The sequence below is a fragment of the Natrix helvetica genome, assembly GCF_964273705.1.
Source record: "Natrix helvetica genome assembly, chromosome: 5".
In the NCBI taxonomy this organism is placed as follows: Eukaryota; Metazoa; Chordata; class Lepidosauria; order Squamata; family Natricidae; genus Natrix; species Natrix helvetica.
In genome coordinates, this window is record NC_138551.1 from 101,942,102 (window position 1) to 101,958,642 (window position 16,541).

The window sequence follows — 16,541 nt, forward strand, 5'->3', positions numbered from 1 at the left end:
TTTTCTCTAGACTAGGCAAACCCAAATCCTGCCACTGTTCTTCATATGTTCTAGTCGCCAGGTCCTTCATCATCTTAGTTTAAGATGTGTGGCTTTCTGTTCCCAGAATTCCTGGTTCCAAAACTCCAAAAAGAATAGCTGCATTTGCATGTATGCATGTATGCATGTATGCATGCGTGCATAAATAAATAAATAAAATGATTTAGCAAGCTTTTCACCTAGATTCATGGACCTAGAACATGATAGTGAACCTATAGCATGCATGCCGCAGGTGGCACGCAGAGCCATATTTGCTAGCACGCTAGCTGTCAGCTCCGGCACCCATGTGTGTGCTGGCAAGCTTATTTTCAGCCTTCCAGAGGCCGTTTTTGCCCTCCCCAAGCTTCAGGAACACCTCCGGAGGCTGGGGAGGGTGAAAAACAGCCTCAAAGTCCAACTGGAAGTTTGGAAATGATCCGTTTCCGGCTTCCAGAGGACCTCCAGGGGGCTGGGGGAGGCCGTTTTTGCCCTCCCCAGGTTTCAGGAAACCCTCCGGAGCTTGGGGAGGGGGGGTGTTTGCACACACATGCGCAGGTAGCTGGGGAAGATTTAATTGATGTGGCACCTGCGTGCGCGCGATAGCACGCAAGCGCTCAATTTTGGTACGCCATAAGAAAAGGTTCGCCATCACTGACCTAGAACTTCCCAGATGGACTTCTCAATTGCAAGACCCTGCATTTAAGAGAACACAAGTAACTCATTCCCCGTAATTTCAACACTTACAGAAAAGTCTGTGCATACAATCAGCTTCCTGGAAAAAGAGGACAAATCAGCATTGTCGACAAATAATGCCACCATTCAATTCTACTCAAAAAGGGCTCCTTCAACCCTTAGCAGCGTCCTTACCTGTCCAGGAATATGTCTGGTAGCGGTGGGTAGGTCTGCATATCGGGTACCCGCTCGTGCACAATGACCATGACGAAGGAGGTGAAGCCAAACACAATGAAGACATAGATGCAGCTCAGGGCCGTCTTCCAATATTCGGGGTTCAGCCTCCTCGGAGAATGCTTGCCTTTCCCATTGGTGTACTGGTACTGCTCAGCATTCAGCTCGGACACGGGTTCAAAGTCATCGCAGTCCCGCTGCACTTCGCCATTGCAAAACCATTCCTTGCCTTGGACGCAGCCGCTGATCGCGGGGGACAGGGACCCGATTGGGGTCTCGCTGGTGTAGCCCAGCTCCTCCAAAATGTCCACGTGATGCTTCTGCAGCTTCCGTATGGACAGCATCAGCCGCTTGATGTCCCCCAAAACCTTGATCTCCAAGGGAGGGGACCGCAAGTCATATTCCGTCAGAGTCAACAGTGTGATGCCATCCAGCCGGTGCTTATCACACAGAATGTCCACATACTCACGAAATCCTTCTTGCTTCAGCCACTTGGCTACGTGCCTGGTAGACCAACGCTGGATGCAAAGGGAGCCGTTGCCTTCCATTTTCTCCTGCCAGGAAAGAGTAATGCGAAAAATATTAGAACAAGAACACGCATCAGGTAGTTCAGGAGTTCTCAACTGCCGGTCCATGGATCGACACTGGGTCGCAGGAGGCCGGCAACTGGGCCACACAAGCAAGCGAAGCCCCAGCCACAGGATGCAGGCAGCACATGAAACCACGCCCCCTCCAGTCCAGGGAGAAGTCTCTCTCCACGGATCCAGTCCAAAAGGTTGGGGGCTGCTGGGATAGTCAATTAATTTTTATAGATGTATTTAAATACACCTGGAATTTCTAAAACCTCACTTTTCTATAAAATCGTAAATCAGTTCCTCCTTCCTAAACTTCCTAATCATGTCTACTTAAAGAATCCAATCTAGATAATCATTTTCAAATGTAGCTTTGGAACTGACTTCACCACAAAATTGCCAAGCCATGCTGACTGAAGAATTCTGGGAGTTGAAGTCTATGAGTCTTAAAAGTTCCCAGGTTTGGAGACCCCTGTTCGTGTGTGTGTGTGTGTGTGTGTGTGTGTGTGTGTGTGTGTGTGTGAGATAGATCCATCCACCTCCCTCCAACCTGTAATTAGCTCTTCTTTTATTTATTTATTTATTTATTTTTATATATATTGTCTGAGAGTAAAGGGGCCGGAGTGGGAGGGGGCCAGAGAGAATGCAGTTAAAGCAACACCGGACAGCTCAGCGCCATTCCCTGGGGATGAGCAGCCCAATCTGTGCACAATAGGGGAGGAAGCAACAGGAACTAAGCCTCAATTGATTAACATGTGTGAAGTAAAAATGACAGAGCTAACTACAGATGGGACGCAGGTGGATGGGCCTATCATGCACGCAATGGCCAAATGATGTATAAAGGCAAATATCTCTTCAATGGTAGTTTTTACACTCTGACGATGTTAGCAGAGGCTAACAAAAGCTAAGTGGATAATATATTTTAAGTTCAGGAGATCACAATGTCTGTCATATATACATATGTATGTATGTATGTATGTATATATTACACACACACACACACACACATATGTTTTCATAGATTTTCACTGGTGTAGATATGCTGGGCTTGTATTCGGGTCTTTTCCTGTGTAATATATATAATATATATATAATTTTTTTTAAATACAAATAATACAAACATAGTATATATAAATCTAAATACAAAAAAGGGGAAAAAACAAATATTACAGTGCACACCACACCCCGAGACCATTTCCCCCCTTATATTTCTTCTTCTATAACAGCTAAAAATATACAATATATTTCAATTGTGCCCTTATCCTCTCCAAAACAACATATATTCTTGAATAGGTTTATTCTCTTTGCCTTCCACCAACACTGGTTTTATAAAATCCCCCCATATGTCATTATAACTGTTTGCTTTAATAATTCCTTTTTTAAATTTAATTTCTGTTGTTAATTTATGATTCGTTGCCATACTCCAAATTTCATTATGCCACCCATTTCTTTGAATATCCCACTTTCGCCAATATTTAGCCATCACTAATTTAGCTGCCATTATCAAATTTACAATCAATTCCTTTTTTTTTGTAAATGAAACAAAAAAGGAGAGCCCTGTTCTAAGCAATGCCCATGTAACATCTCTATATGGCCGAATCAACATCCCTCATTACATCAAAACAAAGCAGCAACCACTAACATTTGAATGCCTCAACCTATTTGCAGCCAAAAGAATGATAAACAACAAAGACACACCAAGGAATTATTCTCCTCCAGATGTCTTCATAAATAGTTTGCTGAAGGGTTAATTCGCCAACTGTCCTTGATTCCCAGAAAATTCAATTAAAACTTCAATTAGAAATTATCCAAAGGAATGGTGCTGCAACCGATGCTGCCAGAAAAGGAGGAAAGAAATATTGGAAGAATATGTAACATGCTAATAAGGGTGGCAATATTGCTAATCAAGCATCCACGAAGACATCAAAGGTCATTAGTGGCTCTCTGTACTTGGAAAAAGTCCACAGTAGATATCAAAGAACGGAGAGGTGGAAGGATCAAAGGAGAAAGAGAGGGAGGAAGAAAGTTTTGTGGATTTTTCCAGAGGATTTGAGAGAGATAGAGAGATAGAGAGATAGAGAGATAGAGAGATAGAGAGAGAGAGAGAGAGCAGTGTATTTCTTTAATTTATGTTCCTCATTTCTGTATGAACACCTACTTCAGGTAAATTATTAAGTGCCCCAAAGAACAAATAAAATTTCATAATTTTCTGTAGGGAAGAGACGGCTTTTTAATGGCATTAATATACAACAAGATGTGCAAGAGAGTTCAATTTCTTGGTTTTATCCAGGCTGTTAATAGGCTAGTTAACAGATTCCTTGGAATTCTAGTTTCCTGGGATCAAGCAAGCGTGCTGATCTATGCCAGTGGTCACCAACTGGTGGTCCACGAGAAAGTTTGGTGGTCCACAGAAAAATTATTTGCATTTTTAGTATCACACTAAATCAGGAATCCTCAAACTACCCTCCCGGGGATGGATATGTGCAATGAATGTATGTGTTGCTGCGGAGTTTCCCCCTTTGGGCTCTTTTTGTGCGAATCGAAGGGGGACAGAAATTCCAACTTGGGGTCTACTTCAGCCTCCCGGTGCGGGGCTTTGGGTGAAGGCTGGAGGGAAGGACCACTGGTGGCGAAGAGCCAGAGGGCCTTGTTCCAGTGGGACTGCATCATAGCCTAGAACTGGCTGACCATCTTAGCCCATTGAGCCTCTAGGTGCTAGTGCCTGGCCTTGCACTCCCACAGATCTTCCGTCTACTTGGAAAGCCTATGCTCGTAGTCCTCAGTGAGGTGCTTCTACTGAGCCTCCTTCTTGGTCAGATCCAATTTGGACTGAGCTGTTTTGCCAACTCTTTCTCATGGTGGCTGCTTAGCTCCAACAACTGCTTCCTGTTGGGACCCTAAGGAGCCTGGGAGACAAGGAGTGGCTGGGAGGGGAGGCGCAAGTAGAGGCTGGTGAGATGCCCCTTGACGCGAGTTACATTGAGTTGGCCACACCCACCCAGTCACATGACCACCTAGCCACGCCTACCCAGCCAGTCGTTAGGAAGATCATATTAGTCCACAGAATTTAAAATTATGAATTTAGTGGTCCCTGAGGTCGTCCCTGAGGAGGCCGTCGCAGCCAAAAAAGCATTCAGGAGCCTGTTTTTGTGGCACAGTGCTTGGGCCACCACAGGCACCACGGGGGTGACCTGAGTGACATCAAGCTGCCCCCCCACCAGATCAAACACAACCCTCATGTGGCCCTCAATGAAATCAAGTTTGACCCCCCCCCAGACTGTGCCAGGATTATCCTTTTATTGGGATAATTTATAAACGTTAAACATGCTCTCTAAATACTGTACAGCTGGTCCTCGGCTTATGACCACAACTGAGTCCAAAATTTCTGCTGCTCAGCAAGACAGTTGAGTTTTGCTCCATTTTACAACCTGTTTTTTTGGCCCGGTTGTTAAGTGAATTGTTGCATTTGTTAAGTAAGTTACATGGTTGCTTAAGTGAATCTGGCTTCCCCAGAGTGACTTTGTTTGTCAGAAGGTTGCAAAAGGGGATCACGTGACCCCCAGTGACACTGTGACTGTCATAATAACTATGAACCAGTGATCAAGCATTTGTATGTAAATCGTGTAGCCGCGCAAGTGTGAGAAATGGCCCCGTCACTTTTCTCAGTGTTGTTGTAACTCTGAACGGTCGTTAAATGAACTGTCATTATGTCGAGGACTAGCTGTACTCACAAATGCAAAATCCTTGTTATTTTAAAGATCCTGACTGGATTCTCCTTTCTCTACAATGTGAATTTTCCATGTATTCAGAACAAATGTAAGATTTCCAAGAATGCCTTGCATTGCAATAAAATCATCCCTTCTCAACGTGACAGTACTGAAAACATGCTTAGTCAGTACATGGTGCCTGTCATCTCTGACAGCAATTAAAATTTTACCCGGTACACAATCAGCATCAGCCTCCCCTGGAAAAGTTCTAAATTTGCTTTTTATCACAGACACATACCGTTTCCCCCAAGATAAGACCTCCCCGGATAATAAGCCCAATTGGACTTTTGAGCGCATGCGCTAAAATAAGTCCTTCCCCGAAAATATTTAGCCGCATGCGCAGCCGGTCCCCGCCATTTCCGGGGGAGGGAGGACATGCCTCACGCAGCCTGTATGCACCTGCCATCCACGCAGAACGGCTTCGCGGAGGCCACTCCCGCAAACCCTAGCTACCACACCCCTTCTCTTAGTGGCGGCTGGAAAAAGAGCGGCAGGCCCAGTGATGTTAGGGCTGCTAAGAGTGTGCCAGAAACAGAAACAGAACGTCCGGCCCTCTCTGGATTTTCTGTCCTGCGGGTCGCAGGTTGAATTTAAGGGGCCTCCTGCACCTCAAAAATAATAAGACCTCCCTGAAAATAAGGCCAACTGCTTATTTTGGGGATCAAAAGAAAATAAGACCCTGTCTTATTTTCGGGGGGAAACGGTACAAGCCCAAATGTCAACTCCCATAATGATACAAGTTGGTTCCTTATTTAAATTGTATGTAGCATGTGTTTTTTTCTTCTGAAGCTTTTCTAGCTGGGAGGTTTTGTTTTTTTTTAATTATGAGGATTGCAAGTCTGGGAACAAAACTCTTCAGTAAGCAACCTCAGCTGTTTTTTTTTTTTAAATAAATTGTCTACCAGTTCAACCCACAAGGATGTTTCCTTCCCAAAAACTCCCTAGTATTTGTGCCATCCTTGCAATCCTATTTTAATAAATCAAGTTCTGCAACCAGAAATCTGTGAGATAATAGCAAAGGGTAGATGCGTCACTCATTCGTGTACTGTATGGGGTAGCGCATATAAAAGACAGAGCAAGGAAAGATAATGGCATCTCACCTGCCTTGGAGAGGTTCATAAAGGACATAAATACAGCAAAGGGATACTATTATGTTGGGTTTCCATGTTAAGCCATAATATGGTTGGGCTGGGTTGACTTTGATTTGGCATGATGCAAGCCATCAAGATTCTTAAAGATAGGTTTGGACATTCACATTCAGTAAAGAAAAAAAACATCAAGCAAACAAACCAAATTATATTCTCCACTGTGTAATTATCTTAAATGTAGATATAATCTCAGGTCCAGTTTGAATTTTAATAATGGGTTCCATGCAGTTTCCTTGGCAGCTTTACGAAAGTGCTTGGCATTGCTTCTTTTTCCCCCAACACTCACTCTCTCTCTCTCTCTCACTCACACACACTCTATCTCCTCCCTCCCACTTCCTCTCTCTCTCTCTCTCTCTCTCTCTCTCTCTGTGTGTGTGTGTGTGTGTGTGTCTCCCTCCCTCCCTCTATCTATCTATTTATCATATGGTCCAGATAATTTAGAGAAGCTATCACACTCAAAGTTGCCCAAGACTTGGCAACCTTCAGAATGGCTTAATAATACAGCTGGAAGTTATGGAATTGCACTGGTAGCAAGATCTAATCAAAATCAAGGAGAAGGTCAAACTGGCTTGCAACAACCATCTTTCTTGCAATAATTATTGAATAAGGAGATCCAGCAGGAAATACGGCTTCAGAAATGGAAGCCATACCTGATGTTAACACTAGGTTAAAATTAATATTTTATAGACTTTTTAAAAGATTGTTTTAAAATGTTTATTTGTTAAAAAGTAATACATTATGACAATAATAATGAAATAATAATTCTAATCAGTAAAAACAACTTGGATATAAATAGCAAATTGGGACCTGGGGGGAATTTTTTTTACAAATGTTATTAATAAACTTTTGAGATTTTGTTATAAAGAAGTAAATTTATCTTGGGTCTAACGAGAGGAGAGGTGACATAAATAGTAAATAATCCTTAGTTACCTATAATAATAATGATAATAGTAATGAAATAATGATTTTGACTAGTAAAAGCCATTTGGATATAAATTGCAAATTGGGCCCTGGGAAAAAGACTTATAAAGCTTATTAACAAATCCTTGTTTCGATTATGTATAAAAATGTAAGTCTTCTTGGGTCGGATGAGAGGAGATGTGATATATATAATAAATAATTCTTAATTAGTTACAATAATAATTAAAGAAATGTTAACGGATAATATTTAATGATACTTATATGTGTTGGCATTGGTAAAAGCAATTGTATAAATGCTTTAAATGGTGAATTGGGGGGGAAGGGGGGGAAATGCTTAGATATTTTATTAATTGATTTTTTCTCTTAGAATATGTTATAAGATGTAATGTTATAGGAGGTTTGTTGAGATTGCCAATGAATACCGGTGGGCGGTTGTGTTTTTTAATGCAAATGATATCAGAGAAAACCATGTTTAAATAATTATGGTTAAATGAGAATGGTGGTGTATTGACAGTAAAATGTATGAAGATTTTAGATGTAAAATGTATTATTCAATGGGAAGGAAATCTATGATAGAAATGCACGAAAACTGTTTGTAACCAATTGACACGCTTTCGACAGGATGTAAAGAAGGATGATTTTTTGGGGGTGTTTTTGTTTATTTAAAACAATAAAAAAAATTCAAAAAAAAAGTAAGAAGGCTTGCGTGGGTAGAAAAGGTGGGCCAGGATTGACGCTGAATTCGGATTGCACAGAGATGAAGTTATGGGAAGCTGAATAAGAGTTTCTTACTCTTCAAAATGTGCTCCTGATGGCTGAAACGTCTACTGAAGTTTCAGTCATAGGCAACAATCCTAGTTCCTTCCTACCTTTGGAGCAGCTGAAGGTACTTTGCAGCTGCTCATAATTCGGAAATATGCCCCAACGGCGATCCACTTGAGGTGTCTTTCTCTGTAATCAACACTCGGTAAAGTCAAGGAACAGAGTTTTCTCCAGGGCCAACAAAACAACTTCTCCTCAACTCTCCCAAAAAACCACTGAAGACTTTTGGAAAGAAATATTAACAGACACTTCAGAAATGTCAAAGTCAGCTTTTCTCAGGGTTGCAAAAAGCTGGATCTTCCAGTCATGGTATCACAGTACTTCTGAAGAAAATGTCTTCAAGTAAGACATTAAAAAATAAATAGGTACCATATTTTTTGGATTATAAGATGCAACTAGCTTTTGGGGAGGAAAAGAAGGGGGGGGAGAAATCTGCCTCTGCCTCCCAGCAATTTGCCTCCTTGTAGCAAACAGCCTGGTCAGCTTCAGCCTAGTCTGATTTAGTATGAGCAGCTGATTGGCGGTTGGATCAGCCTCCCGGAATACCGGTGATCAGCTGTTCCAGGCTGTGGGGATCGCCATCACCCATTGCCACTGTCACCACTCATTGCCACCTCCATGCGCCCCATTTTTGGCCTCTGCATGTCCCATTTTCAGCCAATTCCAGGCAGTGACTTTGCTTGTCAGAAGGTTATAAACTATGATCGGATGACCACAGAGACATACCAACCTTCATAAATATAAGTCAGTTGGCAAGTGTTTGAATGTTGATTGCGTCACCATGCACATGTTGCAATGGTTGTGTGAAAACCAGTCATAAGTCACTTTTTTCAATGCCGTCATAACTTTGAACAGTCACTAAACAAGCTGTTGTTAAGTCGAGGACTAGCTGTACTTTGTACACATTCCACCTTTAAAATTAGCAATGAAATCAGAAAGGGATTTTTCCTGGCTGAATGTTACGTGTATAGAAACGTTTGTATGGCTTAAGTATTCATCTTAAAGCAAGGAAAGCAAAGTTATTACTTGCAGTGGAAGTTACATCATGTAATCTTATAGTTGTAAGGTATGGAATAGATGCACAGGGCTCATAGGATTAGTCTTGTGATATTAATCTGAATTTAAGCTACTAAGGATTGTATTGTCCAAGATAAGAACAGAAATTAATGACAGGAATCCCTGGATTAAGAACAAGTTACATTCCTAATTTTGTCTTTACCCCGAATTTGTATGCAAGTCGCAACTCGTACTTACAAATGCTGAAAATATTGAAAATGCTGGACAGTTTTCCTCCCTCAAACTGATGAACCACTGGAAGTGGCCCAATCTTTTCCACAACTACTGAAAACAGGCTATCTATTAAAAACATGCACCTTGAGTCTCCCAAAGGTGCTTTTTCCAAAAGGCAAGTAGACTTTCTTGGGGTTTTTTTTCTTTGAAAATGTTTCATTTCTCATCCAAGAAACTTCTTCAGTTCCTGAACTGAATGGAAGAAGCTTCTTCGATGAGAAGCGAAATGTTTTGAAAGGAAAAAAAAAACAAGAAAGTCCAGTTGCCTTTTGGAAAAAGCACCTTTGGGACAACCGTGATCTGGATGAATGAGAATCTTGTACACCCATGAACCAATGGCACGCGTGCCTGAAGTGGCACACAGAGCCATGTCACATGACACGCATGGCGTCACCTGTTCCTCTTTCGGGTTTCTGGGGCGCATGCGTACATGACGATCAGCTGGCATGTGTGCAGCAGTGCCAGAAACTGGAAGAGCTGGTCTTCCATTTTCCAGCTGATTGTCATACATGTATGTGCACCAGTAACCATAATACTAGCTGGCCAGTGCGCATGCATGCGCCGGAAACCAGGAGTTCATTTTCTGGTGTGTGCATGCCCCCTGGGCAGCTTTTCTTCCTGGTCATGGCCCAGACGAGCGTGCACGCTCCCTTTTTGGCACTCGGTGCCAAAAAGGTTCACCATCACTGTCCTAGACCAGTGATGGCGAACCTTTTATCCGAGTGCCCAAATTGCGAGCACGCATGCCCAAACTGAAAGATGCATGTGTGCACAAACCCACGCATGCACAGACAGGCGAGGCATCCCAACACCGGCAGCACAGCAAGAGGTAAGATCTTTTTCTTTCATGAGCTTCTGTTTCGTCATTTGCAACGAAACAGAAGCTCACCAAAGAAACGCCAGAAATCTGACCTGGGGCGACGGGGTACATGCCAGCAGAGAGGGCTCTGTGTGCCACCTATGGCACATGTGCCATAGATTTGCTATCACGGTCCTAGACATTCATTTTGAGTGGTTCCTGAAAGCACTGAACAACTCCAACACTTCACTGATTCATGGAAGTTTAGCATCATCCACCATTGTAAGTAATAGTTAGCCGGTTCGTATTTAGATTGACAACTTAAATTGAACATTCTTAAACTAAGGTCTGCCTGTATCTGCAACCAAAACATTAAAGCAATGTGATTTTAATAAAGAAACTATCCCCATAGCATCTGCCCTCTCCTTCTAGCAAGGAAAAAGAGTTTAAATGTTATCCCAGAGATGTTTTTTCAAGAGGCAACTGGACTTTCTGGATTTTTTTCTTCAGCTCAGAGGTGAAGAAGCTTCTTGGATGAGAAGAGAGACATCTTCAAAAGAAAAACCAGAAAGTCCAGTTGCCTCTTGAAAAAGTACCTTTGGGACAACCGTGACCTGGATGACTAAGAATCTCCATAGACAGTTTAAACGTTACACTCACCATCCACCATCTCTTCCGACTGTACCGCGCGGTGCCATATGGAAATCATCAGAATTCATACAACAGTCAAAGCAAACGAACTCGTATAAGTCTTATGAAGCCATACACATAAATGATAATCCTCCAAAGCTATTTACTAGGATCAGGGAGCAGAGATCCACAGCCTATACCAGTGTTCTTGAACCTTCTCGGCACCAAGTACCTATACAGGAGCATGTGCAGGGGAGTGCTGGAAACCGGATCCTGGCGCGTACGTGCGGGAGTGCCAGAAACTGGAAGAGCAGTTCACTGGCACGCATGTGGATGCCGGGAAGCTGAGCTTCCAATTTCCGGTGTGCACATGTGCACTAGTCACCTAGTATTCTGGGTTTTGGCATGCATGTGCATGGAGACCAGCTGGCTGGTGCACATGTGCATGCCGGAAACCAGAAACAGCTTCCTGGGGTGCACATGCATGCCAGGGAGCTGCTCTTCCGGTTTCCTGTGCTCCCACTCGCGCGAAGACCAGCTGGCCAGTGCGTAACCCGGAAGAACAACAGCTGGCATGCCCGGAGATGGCTCGGCATGCCACTTCCGGCATGTGTGCCATAAGTTCGCCATAGCGGGCCTATATGCCTGAAACGCTACCTCAAAAGCTGAGTTGGGGAAGCATCCCTTGATTTCACACAGCAGGGTAAGAACAAATACGGGGGACTTTCATCCATGTAGCTTATAAAACCCATAGTAAGTGAAATGCCCCTTTCCTCCCCCAGCTGCTAACAGTACTGGCAAGAAAATCTGCAACTTAGCAAACCTGGAGAACAAACAACAAATAATTCAGAGTGAATTGAACAGGTAATTGATTAGACAATTCCTCTAAAATATGTATTGATTTTTCAAGTAATCACAGGTTTACTGCCTGGCCAATTCCAAAACGGTTATCACCACTAAATATTTATTGAGCAACATTAAGTACAGTATATCAATGTGATATAAAATCTACAAAGTTCATTAAGCCATGGTAGAAGATAGGAATCACCATGTGTGATATTAGCCAAAACCTCAAATTAAATTATGAAAAGAGAGATGTGAAGGCCAAGGAAAGTAGATAAAAACCCAGAGGAAATTAAAAATAAAATAAAAGCGTTTATCTTTCTCCTAGTGTAAAGAGAGATCTTACACACAATTGTTTTTTAGTAGCATTTAAAACAATATTTTCTTAGGCAATTATTCTGCCACAAAACACTTAGATCCAAATTGAAACTCTGTGATTGAACAAAAATAGCATTACTACTGCATCTCTCTAGTCTAGATTATTAGAGAAGCCACAGTCATAACATGATGATAAAAAGGTGTATGTTGCAAAACGTCTTTTAATAATTTTCTTTCTGAACCCACCAAAAGTTCCTCAGGGCAAACTGATTTCTCTTACCTGGTACTTGAGTCAATCTTCTAACAACTATTTAAATAAAATTAGTGTTTTGAAACCCATCACTACAATCCCGGAACAAATTACTCCATGAAGAAAAAAAGATGACATTTTCTAACCTTGCATGAACCCACAAGGCCTCTATTTTTTAATAATAATAATAATAATAATAATAATAATAATAATAATAATAATAATAATAATAATAATAATAATAATAATAATAATAATAATAATAATAATAATAATAATATCACCATCATCATCACCTAAAGGGCTACCTCGCTATTTGGAAATTCTAAATTTACCGGACTTGAACATTCTGACTCTACAAAAAACCACCCTACATGGGACAGCTTATATCCTACGATGTTACCTTAACAGTTCCTAGGTTCTTGGTTAGGAATGGAGCTGTTGAGCTACCAACCAGCCCCAAAGGCTGTGAATCTCACCAAAGATTGACCACATAATAATAAACCAAATCAGAATAAAGATTCTGATTTGGATTAGAGAAACACACTACCAAGTTACAGCAGCTATTCACTTAAGAGAGCAGGAAGGACGAGTGGAAAGCAACAAATATTCTTTAAGGTTATCAAGTTTTCAACCTGTTGCTACTCAAAAGGCCCAACAAGTTCAATCCGATTCCTTTTGTCGTGTTTATAAAGGAGCAACCTGTGTGGAACAATATGCTTACCATCAAGTTTAGCTGGTTAATTTTGTCCCACTGTCCTGTATGTAAGGAACACCCTGTTTGCACTGATTTCCCCTATGTACAGGAACAGTTTCATAAGCTTCCCCCATCCCCCCACCCCCAACGTGTGAATTGTCCAATACTTTCACAATATCCAGATCACTTTGGATCCCTAGCTGTACATTTTGGGAAGCTGATCTCACCAGGAGTTAGTCAACATCAGTGAGTTCGTGAATGTTATGCCTTGCCTTGCCATTGATAAAAGGGCAGCTTAATTTCAAAAAGGGCAAAATGTAGGACCTTCAGAGTGGAAAAAAAGATAACAAGTCAAAATTAAAGTACGATTTCTCTACGGTGGCATGGAAGGAAATTGGGGTCACCTCCGTTTGGGGGGGGGAATGGGAGGATGCCCACAGGGCAGGGGCAAGGAAGAGGTTCACCTGATCTTGATGGATGGAAAGTGACCAAGGAGAGATTCAACCTGGAAACAAGGAGGAACTTTCTGACAGTGAGAGCAATCAACCCATGGAACAGAAGTTGCAGTTGGAATTTGTGGGGGCTTCATCACATGACACTTTCAAGAAGAGACTGGACTGCCATCTGTCAGAAATGGTGTAGGGCAGTGGTCCCCAACATGGGGCCATGTCCCACAGGGAAGCAGTTTGATTTTTAATGGGGGCCATTTGAACCTTGTTAAAGCCAAGTGAATGGCCTTTTAGGCTTCCTCCAAGTGAGTAGAGTTCACTTTTTGAGTAAAGTAGGAATTATAGAGGGGGGGGTTGGACTAGATGACCTACAAGCTCCCTTCCAACTCTGTGACTCTTATCCCATTGGATGTGAAAAAAGTGGAAAAGAGGCTCCCCGACCCATATTGCACCGCACCCTGCACCCCACGCCCTGCTCAGCTTCTGCCAGTGGGGCACCTCGAGGTCTCCAGATGTTCCTCCGTTGGCTTAGGGAGCTACCTCTGGGCCATCTGGAGGGCATCTGCTCGGCCCCCCCAGACCCCCACCCTTCCCCTCTGTGAAAAAAGACCGGGGTCGCCTCTGCTCTTTTGGGGGGGGGGAGGTGCCCCAGCCACGGCAGTCCCGCCCTCAAAAGTCACCGGGGAGGGGGGAGAGGGGAAAGATGAGGAGCCGCAACCCCATACCCCAAGCCGGGTTAGCGGCGCTCATCCCGGGCAAGACGCCCCCACCGCCACCCTCAGGTAGAGTCCCCCGATCATGGAGGCTCCCCCGCCAGCCCTGCCCCGCTCACCGCGCTTACGCCAGTGGGGACGGAGCCCGCGCCGAGGGGCCTGCTCTCCCTCCGCGGCGAGCCAGCCCCATCCCACGCAGACGGACCGGCGGCGACAGCAGCGGCTCCCTTTGGCCGGCCGGGAGGGCGGGCGTGAGGGGCAAGACAAGGCAATCCACCCCGCCCCTCAGTGGAGCGGAAGGGGCGGGGGCGGGGGGCGGAAGGGGCGGGGCGGTCTTCTCCCGGGCGGCCCGTGGTTGCTAAGCGACGCCAGGCTTCGGCCGCGGAATAGGCCTCGGGGCGGGGAGTGGGAGTGGAGTGGGGTTTCAGGCGGCTCCATTCCCTGTCAGCGGCCTTCGGGGAATGAGGCGCCGAGGAGGAAGTCCCAAAGACGGCGCAACGGGTCGTCCGGAGGTGGGGGGGAGACATAGGAGAAAAGGGAGGTGGCCAGGCGACCCCTCCCCGCAGCGCTGCCTCGCGCTCCTCCCCCCCCCCCCCATCCCGGAGTCAAACGGGCCGTTCGGCCCAAGAGGGACCCCCGAGTCGAGCGGCGACTGCCTCCGGAGATGCCCTCCCTCTCGTCCGCCTGCAGCTCCGACGGGGAGGGTGTGGTGTCCGGCGGCGGCAAAGGGTGTCTTGTTGGGGCCGCCGTTCGTCCTCCTCCGCCTAATCGCAGGGGTCCCCAAACTTCAGCAACTTTAAGACTTGTGGACTTCAACTCCCAGAATTCTCCAGCCAGCTCTGATAGAATTTGCCGTGATTGTTTTCCTTAAGAATTGAATACACACAGCTGTTGCATGTGTTTTACTAACTAGTTCATAATTTTCCATAAACCTTTTGCTTCCAAAATAGTACTCCAAACCCAGTTGGCCGCCTCCTCCTAAATCTGTATCCATATCTCGTTTCAATGATAGGACCAGAAGCACCACTCGGCAGGCGCATAATAGATTAACCGAGTTGGAAGGGACCTTAAAGGTCATTTAGTCCAACCTCCACCCACCCTCAAGCAGGGGACCCTACACCATTTCTGACAGATGGCAGTCCAGTCTCTTGAAAGTCTCAAGTGATGAAGCTCCCACAACTTCCGAAGGCAACTTCTGTTCCATGGTTAATTGTTCTCACTGTCAGGAAATTTCTCCCTTGTTTGCCCTTCTGGTGCTTTGGAAAATAGCTCGAGCTCCTCTCTGTGGCAGCCCCTCAAATATTGAAAGACTTACTAGGAAAAAATCAGACAACTAGAAATTGTTATATGGGAAATTATATGCTAAGGGGTTTATTCCTAAATATGACAATAAAATAGAGTTGCTAACTGACTGAATATGATAATGGAAAGATAATTAAATAAAGGTTAAAACATATGGAATATGGACAAATATGAAACTGATATGGGGAGATTGTAAAGCAGAGGTTTGTGATTCACTTTTATACATGATAATTAAACTGAGTTGCTAATTGATTGAATATGACAATAGAAAGACAAGCATGGAGCTCGCTCAGAAGCTGAAATACACCAAGTAAATGAGATGAAGAGTGTGAAGTAGAGGAGAGAGTTAAGGAAAGGAGAGAGGGATAGGAGAGAGGGGGGGGAGATGAGAGAAAGGTGGAGTGGAAAGGGGAGAGAAGAGAAGGAGAGAGGAAGGGGAAGTAGAGAAGAGAGGTGTGACAGAGGGGAGAGAGGGAGGGAGGGGAAGGGTGGTGGATAAGGTACAAATATGGTGTATGGAGAGCAGAACAGCCAATAATTGTTTTTGGGAGTTGATGGTAAGATGATGTAAACATTTAATAATACAATATGATGTTGGCTATGTAATAATATGCATGTGATTATATGTTATGAAAATGAAAAAATAAAAAACTATATATATTGAAAGACTGCTATCATGTCTCCTCTGGTCCTTCTCTTTACTGGACTAGCCATTTCCAGTTCCTGTAACTGTTCTTCATATATTTTAGCCTCCAGTCCCCTAATCATCCTGGTTGATCTTCTCTACACTTTTTCTAGAGTCTCAACATCTTTTTTATTGTGTGGTGAACTTGAAGGTAGAAGGAAAAGATGGGGAAGCTAAGGGTACAAATGATGGCATTTAAAACCTTTTTTGAGTTTTGAGGTAATCTGAAGCTTTATTCTGCCAAAGTCAACAAACTCAAACCATTTCAACAGATTTTTCAGGATGGAGAGCTTAGCCTTGAGCTCAATATAAGACCCATTTCCTGATTCATATTTATCCCACAAATCTTAAAATATTGCTGAGATTGAGAAACGCTGCTCTAGACTCAAACTTACTGTTTGTAAAAATATC

At 43.7% G+C, this 16,541-nt stretch overlaps 1 protein-coding gene across 3 annotated transcripts in view; it reads right to left on the bottom strand.

Annotated features, from left to right (window-relative positions):
• SAMD8 (sterile alpha motif domain containing 8) overlaps positions 1–14,393 on the bottom strand; it is a 44,195-nt gene extending 29,802 nt beyond the window's left edge. Inside the window, exons 1-3 of one of the 3 annotated variants that reach the window (XM_081955854.1) lie at positions 14,263–14,373; positions 3,195–3,330; positions 886–1,478 (exon numbers count right to left, since the gene is read on the bottom strand). In XM_081955854.1, the coding sequence (XP_081811980.1) occupies positions 886–1,472 (587 nt within the window). In that variant the 5' untranslated portion in view covers positions 1,473–1,478; positions 3,195–3,330; positions 14,263–14,373. Of the gene's footprint in view, positions 1–885; positions 1,479–3,194; positions 3,331–14,262 lie in introns of all 3 variants that reach the window. The other 2 variants (XM_081955853.1, XM_081955852.1) reach the window with 2 other exon arrangements.
• Positions 14,394–16,541: the final 2,148 nt, after the last annotated feature.